At 51.4% G+C, this 13924-nt stretch overlaps 1 protein-coding gene across 1 annotated transcript in view; it reads left to right on the top strand.

Annotated features, from left to right (window-relative positions):
• Positions 1-4644: 4644 nt before the first annotated feature.
• LHX4 (LIM homeobox 4) overlaps positions 4645-13924 on the top strand; it is a 45870-nt gene continuing 36590 nt past the window's right edge. The window contains exon 1 of the mRNA XM_005901562.2: positions 4645-4720. Coding sequence (XP_005901624.1) covers positions 4645-4720 — 76 coding nt within the window. The remainder of the gene's footprint in view (positions 4721-13924) is intronic.

Here is a 13924-nt window from a genome sequence, read left to right as displayed (position 1 = left end):
GAGATGGGGTGACACGGAGCAGAGGCAGTGAATTGTCCCTCAGCGGGAAAAGAGACGGGGCTTCAGGATTCCTGGCGTCTTGAGGGTGAACTCCCCCACCCTGTGAAGTTCCTAAAATGCAAGGGTTAGAAGACACATAAGTCTGCTGTGCCCGGTGGAAAGAGCACCAGATTGGGAGTCAAAGGCTGGATTTAATTTCCAGTTGACTCTGTAACTTATTAGCAGTGTGACCTTAGGCAAACCACTTAACTTCTCCGTTTCCTGATAGTCATACCCAAGCCCTGGCATGATGATGAAGATCAAATGAGATAAAATATGTGGAGAAACTTTGTAAAATGTAAAGTGCTAGACAAATGCAAGCTTTAATCATTTTCTTAAATTGAGTTTCTGGAGAGTCTTCTCTCAGAATTGGATCCACTGACATGTTGGGTTTGGTTCCCAGAAATGTAATATGTAAATGTCCAGAAAGTACTGGATACTCTTCCTGACTATTGACCGACTGCCCTGACAGAACTTTAAACCTGGGAAAGCCACATGGCCACCAGCCATGAGTGGTGGCTGGTACCCACCCTCCTACTGGGTATAGCTGAAAGGCACAGGTCTGAGGAGGCTCTGAGAACCGTTGCTCCTGGGACGTCACCTGCCAGCTGTGGACAGCCTTCAGTGGGAAAAGCCCTGAGTTAGCTCAGAGGTTTAAGTCCAAACACCTGGATGGTTTTCCTGGGCTATTCCAGTAGAGACTGTCTGCTCTTTCTGGGAACCAGTCCTTCTTCCATTCTGTGGGGGGTTGGGGCGGGGAGACTAGCTTAGCCCATTATCCTCGGTGTTTTCACCCTCCAGTGCCACTTATGAAATTGTTGTGAATAATAGATGGAATTACACAGGTAGAAGCTCTTACCTTGGTGCCGGGCACAGTTTTACACTTTCAGTAAATATTGGTTATTATTATTACCACCATAGGTTATTATGTTGATGTTATTATTGTTGCTATCTGTAGTGGCAGGCACTAAAAGGTACATTTAAGGGAAGCTTTTTCTTTTTTAAACTGGAGATTCATTATTAGATGGGAAAGGTAAGGGCCCAGGAGGAAACTGAAATACCTTGGCAGATGTAGGTGTTAGTGGAAGACCTCAGGGAATGGGATTCAGCTCATACCAGTAGACAAATACCTCTAGAGAAGTATAGGAATGCAAAAAGGGTATTTATTAGTGGAGCTGCTTTGTGGGTACATATGGGGAAACAGAGGGATGTTGGGGGAACTGCTGCTCACAAGTCAAGAATTGACAGCAGAATGGGTCTCCCAGGGCTCTTCTGCCATTGGGTAGAGTTGAAAGTGGCATCCCCTAAACCAGCCCTGGGCACAGGAGAGTCCCCACCACAGTAATGCTGCCCCAAACCCAGTGACAGGCTAAAGACATGCAGTGAGAAGAGGGCAGGACCCAGGCAGGTTCATTCAAGGGGAGCAGGAGCTGCAGAGAGCATTAAAAAAATATAATATTAAATCATAGAAGTAATTATGCATATGCTTCACATTTCACTGCAGATAAATATTTTATCTTTCACTAATATTACTGAAAACATATATCAACTTTACAGGAAATCTGGAAAAGAAAAAATTCCGTAAAACACATCTCCCTAATATACTTTTTTTCTGTAATACACATCTGAATAGCATTCTGATATATTTTCTTCCAGTTTTTCCCCAAAGTTTTTGAAAAACAACTTCTATTAGTTTTTTTTCTGCTTTATAAAATAGTGTGTTCATTGAGGAAACTGAAAAGAGCAAAAAGAAAATAAAAATTGTAATGTACAGATAACCACTTTCGTATTTTAGCATATATTTCTATCTATGCTTGTTTAAAAAATATCCTAAAGTCCATACTGCTTCACATTCTTATTTTTCCCTCACCTCCTAATAAATCTGGAGCACTTTTCTACATTATTAAATATCCTGTTGTATTTTCAAATGACTATAATATTCCATTTATATACTCTAAAAATCCCCTATTGTTGGATATGTAGGTTATCCTCTTTAACTGTTATAAACATATATCATTATAGATATTATTCTTGATTATTTTGTGTGGACAAATTTTCATATGGATGAGGTCAAATCCATCACACTGTTAGGCTATAAAAGATATTGTCAAAATGCCCTCAGAAGACATTGTTCCTTTTTCCATACCCATGAGGAAACTGTTTTCTAATTTTCCCACACACCCTAGCCAACAATGGGATTACCACTGCTTTTATCTTTGACTAATATTTTTACATACTTATACAATATTGCATCCTGCTTTAAAAATTGTTAGTATTTCACAAGCATTTCCATGTTACTAGGTTTCATAGTTACCTTCAATAATTGTATAACATTATTTTTCTTTTATTGAATATTTAGGTTGTTTAAGCATCTTCTTGTCTGAAACTTTTTTCAGATTTTATTATTTCCGTAGAATAGACACTCAAAAGTGGAAAGACATGAGCTAAAGAGTATGAATAGTTTATGGACTTGATACATATTGCCCAATTGCTTTTCAAACGAATTTAAGAGCTTATAAACACCTTAGCAATGTTTGTGAAACAGTCTCCAAGTACCTTCAACAGCAGTGAATTCTCCGATTCCTCCTCCCCTTTTTCACTGAACAGACAGAAAGAAGTATATGTACAAGATGTTTTGTTTTGCTTTTCTTTAATTCTTAATGAGGCTGGCATTTCCTTGTGATTGTTTGCTGGCAAAAGTTTTCGTAGAAAACATTTTGGTAAACACTGAGAATGTCACCTGGTTCTTGGCTTCTTGGGCACTGGAATTGCCTCCCAGGTAGGCAGGGCAAGAGACGATGCCAACCCAGCACCAGGACACACAGAAGTCACTGTGACTTCATTGAAAACAAATTCTAAGCGCTGACAGCCATGCCAGGCTCGCCCACTGTCATGCTTGTCCCTCACCAGTCCTGGTATCCCCTCTTTGTGAACAATCCCCTCTTTGGAGAAAAGGCTGGATGGTTGGAGAGAGAGCACCCAGTTCCCCTTCCCATCAGAGCCAGACCCCACTAAGCAGGGACCACACATCTGTCTGTGTCTCCGGAACGAAATTCAGGGTGGTGGTGTTGCGAGGACTGGGATCCGGAGAGTTGCCTATTAGGATAGGATCCTAGGATTCGGAGAGGGTCCTATTGCAGGGGGATGGGCTTCTCGCGCCTGCAGTCAGGCGGCGTCGAGAATCTGATGAAGCACTCGGCGGAGACCCGTCCCACCGATGGGCCTTCTGTTTTATTTCCTCCAGGACCTCGCGCGGAGAATTGGTGTTTGTGTGCGTCTTGTAAATACCATAAGCCACACGCGCGCCCTCGCTCGTTAGCCCCGGCGGTGGGTGTGCGCGCTGCCGTCCCGCACGCACGAGGTGGGGAATTGTTCAAAACACCCGCGGTTGCAGTGGGTGAGGCAGGGCGGTCTCGAAGGACTGAGGGCAGGACGAGCGGGTCGGACGCAGGCAGAACGGCCGGGACGGGGCGGCAGAGGACCGAAGAGTCCACTGGGAGCCGCAGGCCGCGGTGTGCGGGGGCGCGCACCGGGGGCCCGCGCCCCGCTACCTCCGCGCGCAGTCCCTGGCGGCCCTCCACCACCGGCCGCCGCCCGCTGCGTGACTCGCGCGCTCCGGGTTGAGTACGGGCTGTCCCCTGGCCCGGCCTCAGCTAGACGCGGGGGAGAGAGAGCAAGGGCTGGGAAGCGCCGGCGGGAAAGGAGTTGGCCGGAGGAGAAGAGGAGGCCGAGGACGAGGAGGATGGAGTCATCTAGTTACGGAGCGCGCTCGATCATCAGGCCGGGAGAAGCCCGGGACCGAGAGCGCGCGACGGAAGACCCCCGCCGAGCGGCCCGGCCTCCGGAGCGCCTGCCCCGCCCTTTGGTTCGAACGGAGGAGCGGAGAGGACACCAGCCGCCCGCTGGGGCCGGGACCCCCTCCACCTCGGGGGAACCCACGGAACCCTCGAAGGCCCGGACACCGCCGTCCGGGACACCTGCTGCCGCGGCCGAGCTAACCGCAGTATTTATACCCGGGGCGCGAGCGCGCACCGCGGGCAGCGGGTGGGGGAAGGCCCGTGAGGCCCCGCCCCGCTCCATGCAGTCCCGCCCTCCTGCCTGGCCGGACTCCCTCGGGGCGCTGGGACCCCCACTCCGGCCTGGGTTCGCCGCTTGCTGCCCGGTGGGGGGCTTGGCTGAAGGGCGGGCCTGCCTGCGGAAAGCGACGTCACGGCCGTTCCTGCAGTGTGAATGAATCAAAATGCCTGGGTGACCGCGGCCTCCCCAGCGGCCGGCACGCCAAGGGTGGAGGGGGGGGGAGGGAAGCGGGCGGGGGAGGGAGGAGGGGAAAAAAAAGCCAGAGCTGCAGCAACAGCGTCTCCTCAACCCGGGATGTGCACCAACCCGGGAGAGGGAGATCAAAGGGATTTGAAACAGACCGGGGACTGGCAGGGGGAGGGGGCCAGGCAGCCTGTGGAATCCTGCTGGAGAAACGGAGGGTCCGCTTCCACCGTGACTTCGGCGGTCTGGTTGGGTGTTTTTTTTATTATTATTATTTTCCAATTTCTGAATCCAGCTTGAGCGAGAGATCTCCGTAGACTGCGACTCGCTGGCTCTCGCTCGGAGATGATGCAGAGCGCAGCTGTCCCCGCGGAGGGGGCTGTCAAGGGGCTCCCGGAGATGCTTGGTGTGCCGATGCAACGTAAGACACCCCCCTTTCTCGCTGATTTAATTTGGTAGCCAGACAGCCAGCAGCTTGGGCCGGTTTGGGGCGGGCCGGACGCTGCGCGTAGCCTGGACCGGAGGGGACGGGCGGGGCGAGGGGCCGACGGCCGGGGCGCAGAGGCGGTCGCAGGGCAGGGGCACCGGGCAGAGTGCGTGTGAAGGGTCTGGCCCTCGGCCCTAGGGACCGAAAGTGAACGCCTCCGGGATAGTGCTCGAGGCGAACCGAGGGATACCGAACCCCGCATCCCCAGCCCGTGGCTTTTCTAGGAGCGTTGGGGAGAGTGTTGTTTGGGGACGCCAGGGGAACAGGCTGCAAGCCAGGCCAGAGCCCTGGGGTGGTCCCCCCAAATCACTCCCCCGGGGGGGGCGGGGAGGGCTACAGTCAAAGCTCGCAGTATCGCTAGTGCAACTTCACCCCAGCTGGCGGAAAGTTGGAGAGCGCGTCCCCCGCCCCCGGGGCTGGCGGCACAGAAGCCCAGGCCCACTCTCTGTCCCCGCGCGCAGGGTGTGCGCGCCTGGTGCGTCCCCAGCCACTGCTGCCCGCAGCGCCCGCCGCCTGCGCCGCCGAGACTGCCAGCTCCCAGTGAGGAAATCCACTCGCCATATTCTAGCAAGCCGAGGAATGAAGGGAGGGGGAGCACCAGGACGAAGTTCTGAACTCGGGGTACATCCTTGGCGCACGAGAGGGCAGGTTTCGGGATGGCTTGGACTCGGAAGGGAAGAGATTAGAGCGTAAGGGCGCTTTGCTCGCCCGCTCGCTTGTCTTTCCTGTGCCCGAAATTAGGAAGGTGGCCGAAGCTCAGAGCCTGTTTATCTTAAGGTGTGTGTGTGTGAGAGTATGTGTGTGCGCGCGCGCGCAGGGATTTTCCAGGTGGGAATCTGTTTCTGACCCTCACTCGCGAAGGGTGAGTCTTCGGTGGAAAATCTGTGCAGAGGCCAGAGCAGGTCCCGTGGCGTCGCGCGCGCGTGGCGGGCGCCGCGCGAGCCCTGCCCCGCGGGCTCTTAGGTTCCGCGGAACGCCTCTGGGCTTGGGAGAGAGAAGAAGGGCTTCCTCCCTCTAGTAGCCGAAGGGTTTCCGCCTGCGACTTCTTCCATGGAGCGGTAGCTACATCCTTGAGGTTTAAGTAAGGGCCGGCTCATCCACGGATGGTACCTACCTACGAACTAGGATGCACGAGCGCGCCCTCCTGCGCCCCGGCTCTCCATGACAAGGTTTCTGCCCCAGCAATACCTCAAAGGTAGGCTGGCGAGTGTTCCCCGACTCCGCGACTTCCTAAGAAGTTTGTGAGAAGGGACTAGAAGAGGATAGCTTCACTCAAGTTATTTAGGTTGTTCCTTGACTATCCTACAGTTATCTTTTGTGTCTTTTTCGGTCAGTTATTGACAATTCTAAGTCTGCGCTGTGCCTTCGAGAGTTTACTGCTAAATGTGTCTGTAGAAGGGGTTGGGGGCTCACTGACTCCTTACTCCCCTCATCCACCAAGGGCGGGGAGGGAGGGGGTTGTCAGCCCCTCGCACACACACTCACAAACCCTGTCAAATGTGCTCCGGCTTAAGCTGATTGTCACTCTGTGCAAGTGAGGGGAGGAGTGTGAGAGTGGACGAAGGTGTGTGTTTCTCGGGTCCCTTTACTGTGATTTAATAGTTGCGGTCCATAGGTGGCCTGTGTTAGGACTGCAACATAACACAGTGGGTTTCGCTCTGACAGCCTTTCTTTGGATGCCTCGCACACACTCTCAGATGGTCTCACTTTTTGTTTTTCTTACTCAGAGACAAGTTTGATTCCATCATCAGGAACTCGATTTCCTAAAATGCCTAGAACTCACCCTCAGAGCAACAGTTCGCCAGGGCTCAGCGTCTGGGTTCGAAGTGTGGAAAACTTAAGGAGGTAGAGAAGGGGACTCTCATTCCAGGGTGGTCCAGCAAGGCAAGGCTGAACCCGGAGAGGGTGGTCTGTCCTTCCTTTTGTCTTGCCCTGGTTCTGTGGCCTGGGTTGGAGGCGGCACTAGCCAAAATTGAGGGCACCAATCCCTTTGGGGATTGGGATCAGTTTTTTTTTTTTCTTTTGGGGATGTGTGTGGATTGTTCCCTCACCAACTGCAGCAGATCTGGCTTCTGGCTATTAAGCTGCTGGTGCTGGGAACTGGGGGTGGAGGGGAGGAGGGGGGCTGGCCCCCTCTGGCATATTTATCCAGCCATTCTCTTTCTTGGGATGTACGACCCAGTAGCCTAAGGATTCCATGTAGAAGTGGACATGCCCTTGGGCCTCAGGGAGGGAGAGGGGTAATCCTGGGATGTGGGTGTTTAAACCCGGTGTGGGGGTGGGGGTGGGGAGCAGAGAATAGAAGAGCTCTCCAACAGCCCGGGTCCCTCCAACCCACCAACTGGAAGGCTTACCCATCCCCCCACCACAGCCACCTTCTGCTTCTTCACCCTGAGCCACCACAGATAGAGCACAGGTCTAGAGATCCCCCCACCTCAGTGCCTCTGGTGCCCTGGCCTCTAGGGGTATTGTAGGGGTTGGAATCCAGTTTGATTGTAGGGGTTGGAATCCAGTTTGGTTCTGCTTTGAGGGGATGGTTTAGGCGCATTCCCTTCAGGAAAAATTACCAAGTTATGTAATTATTTCTCTCTCTTGGCGGTCCTCTTCCTTACACCCTATCCGCTCGCTCCCATACCCCCCAACCTCCCCCCCCCCCACACACACACATACTCCTTGGTCCTGGGTGGCCTGGTCTATGGCGCTCCCTGTCCCCTGCTTCACCGCTTGGAGGTTGCAGAGCAGGTCCCGGCCTTGCTCCCACAGCCCCTGGGTCACCCAATAAGGATGTGCCGGGCTCAGGCTTTCTTGGCTTTCTTCATCCCTTTGAGGGGCATAGGCCTGGGCAAGAAGCTTGGAAGAATCTGGAAGGAGAAGGCTGGGAGCAATCCAAGAGCAACTTAGGGTAGAGAAATACCCCCACCCCCCAAAGCTTGTACTGGTTGCCTGGGCAGCGCCCTCTCCCGCCTCAGGTCAGTGTTTTCTAAGGAACTCAAACCCTGGCTCCTTGCTCTGGGTGTCGGGAATGCTCTCCTGTGCAGGAGGCAACACCCTCAGGGTCACATCCAGCACCGGGCGAGTTCGTTGTTTTGTGGGTGCGGGCGGACAGGTTCAGAAAAGGACCTTGTCCTAAGTTGATGGGTCCCAGCTACTTGGCCCACGATTTAGGGTAGCTGGTTTCTGTTGTTCCTGGCACAGCCTGTCTTTGTCTGGGTGGTCCTCGCTGCGTCCCTCGGGGCTGCCAAGGTCGGAGTCCCCACAGCGCCTGACCCTGTGCAGCGCTGGGTGCAGTGACTTCTCAGCCAACTCCGAACCTCTCTTCTCCCCGAATCCAGCGGTTCCAGTCCTGCTTCCCTCTTGCTGGCCAAGACATTTAGGAACAACGAGGGGCATGGCGGGCCTGGGGGGGTGGGGGCACGTTTTATCATCCCCTTGCCTTCGGTTTTGGCCCATCTCACAAGTAGTCTCCCGGGGCACCAAGGAAAGGAAAACGGACATCCGAGAATGTTGGCTGGAGAGCGGCCCGATCCCGCGGGAAGAAAGACTGATTAGCCCGGTCCAGACTGGGAGTGGTGAATGGGAAGCAGGCCCAGGGCGGAGGTCACCCATCTCTTACTTGTGTCCTAAGAAAATCTATCTTGCAGCTCTCGTGAACCTCGAAGCTCTCCTGAACCCCGAAGCTGTGGGCAAGGGTGTTTGGTTTTGTATTTGATAGGATCTGGGCAAAGGACGGCTCAGGACGCCTCACTAGCCTTCTTCCCTTCCGGGTGCTCCTGCGTGGGGTGAATTCTCCCTGCCCTGGTCGGGTCCGACTCCTCGCCCCCAACCTTAAACTCTTGCAGGCTATATCTTAAGGGTGGAGTAAACGCATTTCCCGGCAGGGAGTTCTCTCCAACTCTGGAAAAGCGATTTGCTCTTCTTCCCATTCCTGCCTTTTTCGTGGTTCCAAGGGAGGTAAAAAGGAAAAAGAAAAAAATATATATATACACAAAATACAGAGAGAGTGATATTTCATCAGATCCGATACAGATATTCAAACAGCAGCCCCCAACACCGCAAACCTCTTTCCCTGCGTCATAAATATATAGTCCAGCGCGGGCCAACTTTTATAGGTCAGACTGGTTGGTCCCGCTGGCAGATTTGGGCCTCGCCGGTTGGGGATCCTGCCCCCACCGTCCGGCCGGAGCTGCGCACCAGCCAGAGGGAATTTGGAGAAACCCGGGTGAGCGCGGCCGTGCCTCGTTAGGGGCGGCGGGGTGCCGCGGCGCCCGAGGGGCTCGCTTCTCGGGCCTCCTCGGTTCCCATGCCTACATCGGAGAGGGCGGAGGGGAGCCCGCCTGGGAAGCCGCAGTCTCGGGGCGCTCAGGGAGATGAATTAACGATTTAACCCAGACAGAGAGCAGGCAGGTCGGGCAAGTGAGGGTCGAAGGTCTGCACTGAGCAGCCCCAAGTCCGCGTCCGGGGAAGAAGAGAAATCCCGGCTGAGAAGAGGAGGCAGGACCTAACTCGAGTGGTTTCCTCGCTTGGCCGCGATCCATCCTCGCGGAAAAACAGAGCCAGGAGGGGCCAGGCGGGAGCGGCGTCCTTGGGTCTGGGAGCACGACCTGGGTGACCTCGCCGCCACCGGGGCAGAGCGCCTCTGCCCCCAGGGCAGGCGCCGGCCTGGGTGGCCCGGGGGAACCGAAGATGAATTGCTTCCAAAAGCGATTGCCTCGCACCTGCGGGCGGTGCACCGTCCGGAGCGAGCCCGCCGCGTGCCCTGGGTTTTTGAGGGTTCGCCTGGGGGGCAGGTGCGGACAGGGCGGCCCTTCCCGGGGAGCCAGCTTCGCCAGCACCGCGTCCACCCGCTCCAAGTGGAGGTCGCAGCTGCGAAGGGGGCAAAAGAGGGGGCGCATTCGGCACCGCGCGGCGCATTCGGCATTTCTGCGCCTTGGCCCTTTCCCTCCGTCCACCTTCCTCGTCCACCTTCCTCTTCCTAGTTTATTATCCCGTTTAGTCTGGGATTGGCCAAGCCTGGAACCAGTTTCCTACTTGTTTGGAGCCGGGCAGACTTTTCTCGCCAGGAGCGCGGACGGAGCGCGGGAACTATAAACCCTCTTCTTCCGCATACTCATTTCGCACCAAGAATTTGGGAAAACCTTGTTCACCCCCCCCCCACGCGGGCGGCACAAGTCTTTCCGTGAATTTTTAACCCTTAGAAAGCGATTCTCACATTTTGGGAGCAGTTCCTCCAGCACAGAACCTGGAGGCAGCCGGCGGGTCCCTGCGCCGCGCGCCCCCTTCCCGCGTTCCCCTCTGGGCTCCTGGCCCTGATCCCCGCGCTTAGCGGACCTGGAAGAGCGCTCGAAACGTGGCAGGCTCAAGAGAGACGAGGTCTGTACCTGGACAGCTGTTGTTGTAAATTAAATTCGACCTGGGCAGGGACTTAGTAACACTGTGCGCCCAGGAAAGAAATGGAGCGGGCCGCGGGCTGTACCCAGTGTCCTACAGAGGAAGGCGCGGCTGGGACTCAGCGCAGGCTTCATTCACCCTTTGGGGCTCAGAGGTTGGTTTCATCAAGGATGGGATTTTTTTTTTTTTTTTAAGGCAGGGTGAATGTCTTTTAAAGGAATCTGAAGGATGAAACTAGTCAAGAAGAATTACTAGCAAAGCCCGGGCGAGATGAAACCAGGAGCGGCAGGAAGTTAAATGAAGGAATACCAAAGAGAGGTGTACCTCCCTCCCGACACGCCAAAAACAAAGCGGGGTTAAGGCAAGAATGTAGGCTGAACGCCCCGGGGATTAGAGTAGAGTCTTCAAGTAGAGTCGAGTCTTCAAGACGTCTAGGAGGGCCAACCTACGCGACCAAATACCAGGGTCGATTTTACAAAATCGAGTCCTCCTGGAGGTGAGGTGGGGTAGGGTGGGGTCGAGGGGTCGAAGCAGGAGGGAAACCGGCGTAGCAGTGGCTTTCCATTGAGTAGACAGAGCACAGCCCACCGGGGCGTCTTGGATTTTGAACAGTGACCTGATGACCCCGCTGACCAGGTGTAGACAGCCTCAAGTCCTAAATATTTCCATTGTCCTAACACTTCCCTTTTGCCTCGGATTTTAGAGTCCTTTCACTCTGTGCTCCAGTCAATTAGTGATTACTTTAGCACCGCATTAGCAGACAGAACCCAGAGAGACTCAGGTGCTGGGAGGGCTGCAGTGGAGGAAAGGGAGGGAGACAGCCACACCTGCAGTCATCCAGGGATGGGAAATTAGTTAACAGGCACTCACCTTTCTTTCTATCACATTGTTAAGAGGTCTCCTTTGAGCCTCTTGATTTAGTCTGTACCGGTGGGTATCTTGTGGGTTTCTCAGGGAAACTAGTCTTCTCCTAATTAAGGAGTTGTGGAGCGGGGAGGTGGGTGGAGTTGGATGGAGGGATCTTGTGCCATTTCTTTCAATCAGGGAAATAGATCAGGATTGGGGCTGAGAAGCTTTGGAATGCAGAGAGACTTGGAAACAGTTTAGTTGCTGAGCGGCTGGTGGAAAGGAGTAATCTTATCCACTTTGGGAAACCCAAGGCTGGAGACAGACTGAAACAGCCGTTTGCTATGGCGCACCAGATACCTTACTGTATAGATGGCTGAGTTTGGAGATGGATGGTGTGTGCAGGGGGTTCGTTTTGTAATGGTTTTCTGCCTTTCCTCCCCTTCTGGAACGAGTGTTAACAATGCCCATAACACAGATGTGAGCCAACAGGGTCTACTGCTTTTAGGAAAATGTCATCATGGCTTGAATGTCTGTCTTCCTTGTCTGTCTCTCTTTCCTTTCTCCCTTCCTTCCTCCTCTTGTGAGATCCTTGCGGGAGGAGCATGGGTTTGCACAGGATTTCTGATCAGCGGGATCTCATCAAGGGTTGAGTGCCTAGCAGGCTGTGGGGAGGTAGATCCATCCATCTCTCACGCAGTTTCCAGGAGGCTTGGGGTGGGGGAGGAGAGCAATTTCTGGATCTGGAACAGAAACGATCCCAGAGCGGGGCTACTGTTGTTTGTGATAGGAAGAAAAACTCACATGCCCCCTGTGAGGTCTTTACCTTTTTAAGGTCTCAATTTTATAGGAACCTCCATCAAAATGGAGCACAAATGAGCCATTTTGAGGCGCTGCAGCTGAGGGTAGGAAGAGAGGTTTAACTGGCAAAATTGAAATGGATTCTTCCTTGGAAAATGTACTTTGGGTTCGTGGCGGGCTGGAAAAATAGTCTCAGGAGGCAACTAGTAACTCCTATTGTTTTTTGGCAGATTTCTTTTCTCTGATCCCCACTCCCCTTCCCTCTGCCAATCTAGGTCTAGTCACAGATGTTTTACTGTGGTATCTCACCCCCAAATGCCTTTAAAGTATAATTGGCTTTAATTATAATGTTAGGGGGTTAAGGGATTGGTTCTGGGAACAGCTTAATAGAGACAAAACTTGCAGCCAAATTAATTGAAAGTTTCTTCATATGAAGGAGCAGTTGCCAAACATATGGAATATTGCCACAGAATGAGACATCAGAAAAATGCATTGTGGAGATTCAGCAATGATTAAATGTGAAGAATGGAATAGAAATAGATGTCTGTGGCAGTTCCATAGACTGTCATGGATTCGTTTAATGTGATTTTTCGGTTTTATTTGCAATTATTGAGAATAGTCAATACTCAACAGAAGATTACTAATTCTGTGTCAATGTATAACCTAGGAGATAATTCTACACCTGCAAAATATATGTCTACATTTCTTATTTTATTTACTATGGGATGCCTTCTTTTAAAGGGTTGTCCAGATTCAGCCTTAAATGGTAACATCAAAATTGTCTCAAGGCTACTTTTGAATTTGATCTTTCATCGAAGAGGTTACTATTTTTGAGCTAAGCAGAAGAACAAAAGAGATTTTCAAAGGGACCTCAAACCACCAAATGAAACAAATAGGATCTGTGGTGGGAAGGATTCTAGGGAAGAACAGGGGGAGAAGACGACGTTAGGTGTGATAATTTCTCATTCTCTGACTCTTTTCTAGTTGTTAGTCATTTGTCAAGACAAACTAGAAATTAGATAAGATGTGTGTAGATTGCTGTATTTTGAAGTACATCAGCGAACAGGATTATATTAGAGAATATAATTTACCTTAAATGTGATGCCAGGTTTTGTTTTGTTTTTTACTTATCTCAATATTTTTGTGGCTGGCCCAGATCCTTATAGACAATGCTGTCATCACATAATAACACAATGTTCAATAAACTTTTTATTCTTAAATTTTTAAAGAACTAATATTGGAATTTTGTGCTTCTACTGTGCTGTTTAAGATTATTCTTACTAGGTTATTAAGAGAAAGTTTATGAGAAACATTTTTGAAAATTATGTTTGGTCTCTTGAAGATGCTTTGGTTTAGAATAAGGGAACATATAAATAAGGATGCTCTAAGTTCAGTTCAGTCGCTCAGTCATGTCTGGCAAAGCATTTCAGTATTCTTACTGAGAATCATGAACTCCTTGTTGCCATAGAATAAGGGAACATATAAATATGCTCTAAACTGTTCAATAAAAGTGAATTGTCTTTAATAGCGAAATAATAAAGAGCCAGGAGGGGGTAGAAAACAGACACATCTAGTTCTGATTTGTCATATAAACTGCATCCTGTGTCTCAGTTCTCTGTTCCTTTGGTCACAGTTATCAGGTGATTTGAAAGGGGAGTTATGACCAGAAAACAAGGTTTTATTGTCAGTAGGGATGGCAGCGACTTTGAAAAGTTTTATTTAAGAAATAGGTATTGAATAACAGAACTTTCAATTAGTTTAACTGTACCTCTGTTATAATTCTGAGACTTGGATATTCCAGAACTTAGGTTTGCATTTAGGCAGGTCTGGTGCCATACTTGCTATGTCCTGTGGCCTTCTGTTAGCAACACTTGAGAATTAATCATTCCCAGATGAAACGAATAAGCCCCCACTGAGAATATTTCCCCAGCCTGCCTTTTCAAAACCTCCTTCTTTCTTTCTTAAAGAACTTTAGGTAACAGAGCGACATTGTCTGCCATTAAGTGCTGTTTTCTCCCTCTTCTATGTTGGGAAGGAATCGAGAATTCCAAGAAAAACATTTGCATAATATTTCAATTATATATGTGTTTCCTTAAAGCCCCA

Source organism: Bos mutus, chromosome 16, assembly GCF_027580195.1.
Source record: "Bos mutus isolate GX-2022 chromosome 16, NWIPB_WYAK_1.1, whole genome shotgun sequence".
Classification (NCBI taxonomy): domain Eukaryota; kingdom Metazoa; phylum Chordata; class Mammalia; order Artiodactyla; family Bovidae; genus Bos; species Bos mutus.
The sequence above is the reverse complement of the archived record's forward strand: the minus strand, read 5'-3'. Positions and strand labels throughout refer to the sequence as shown.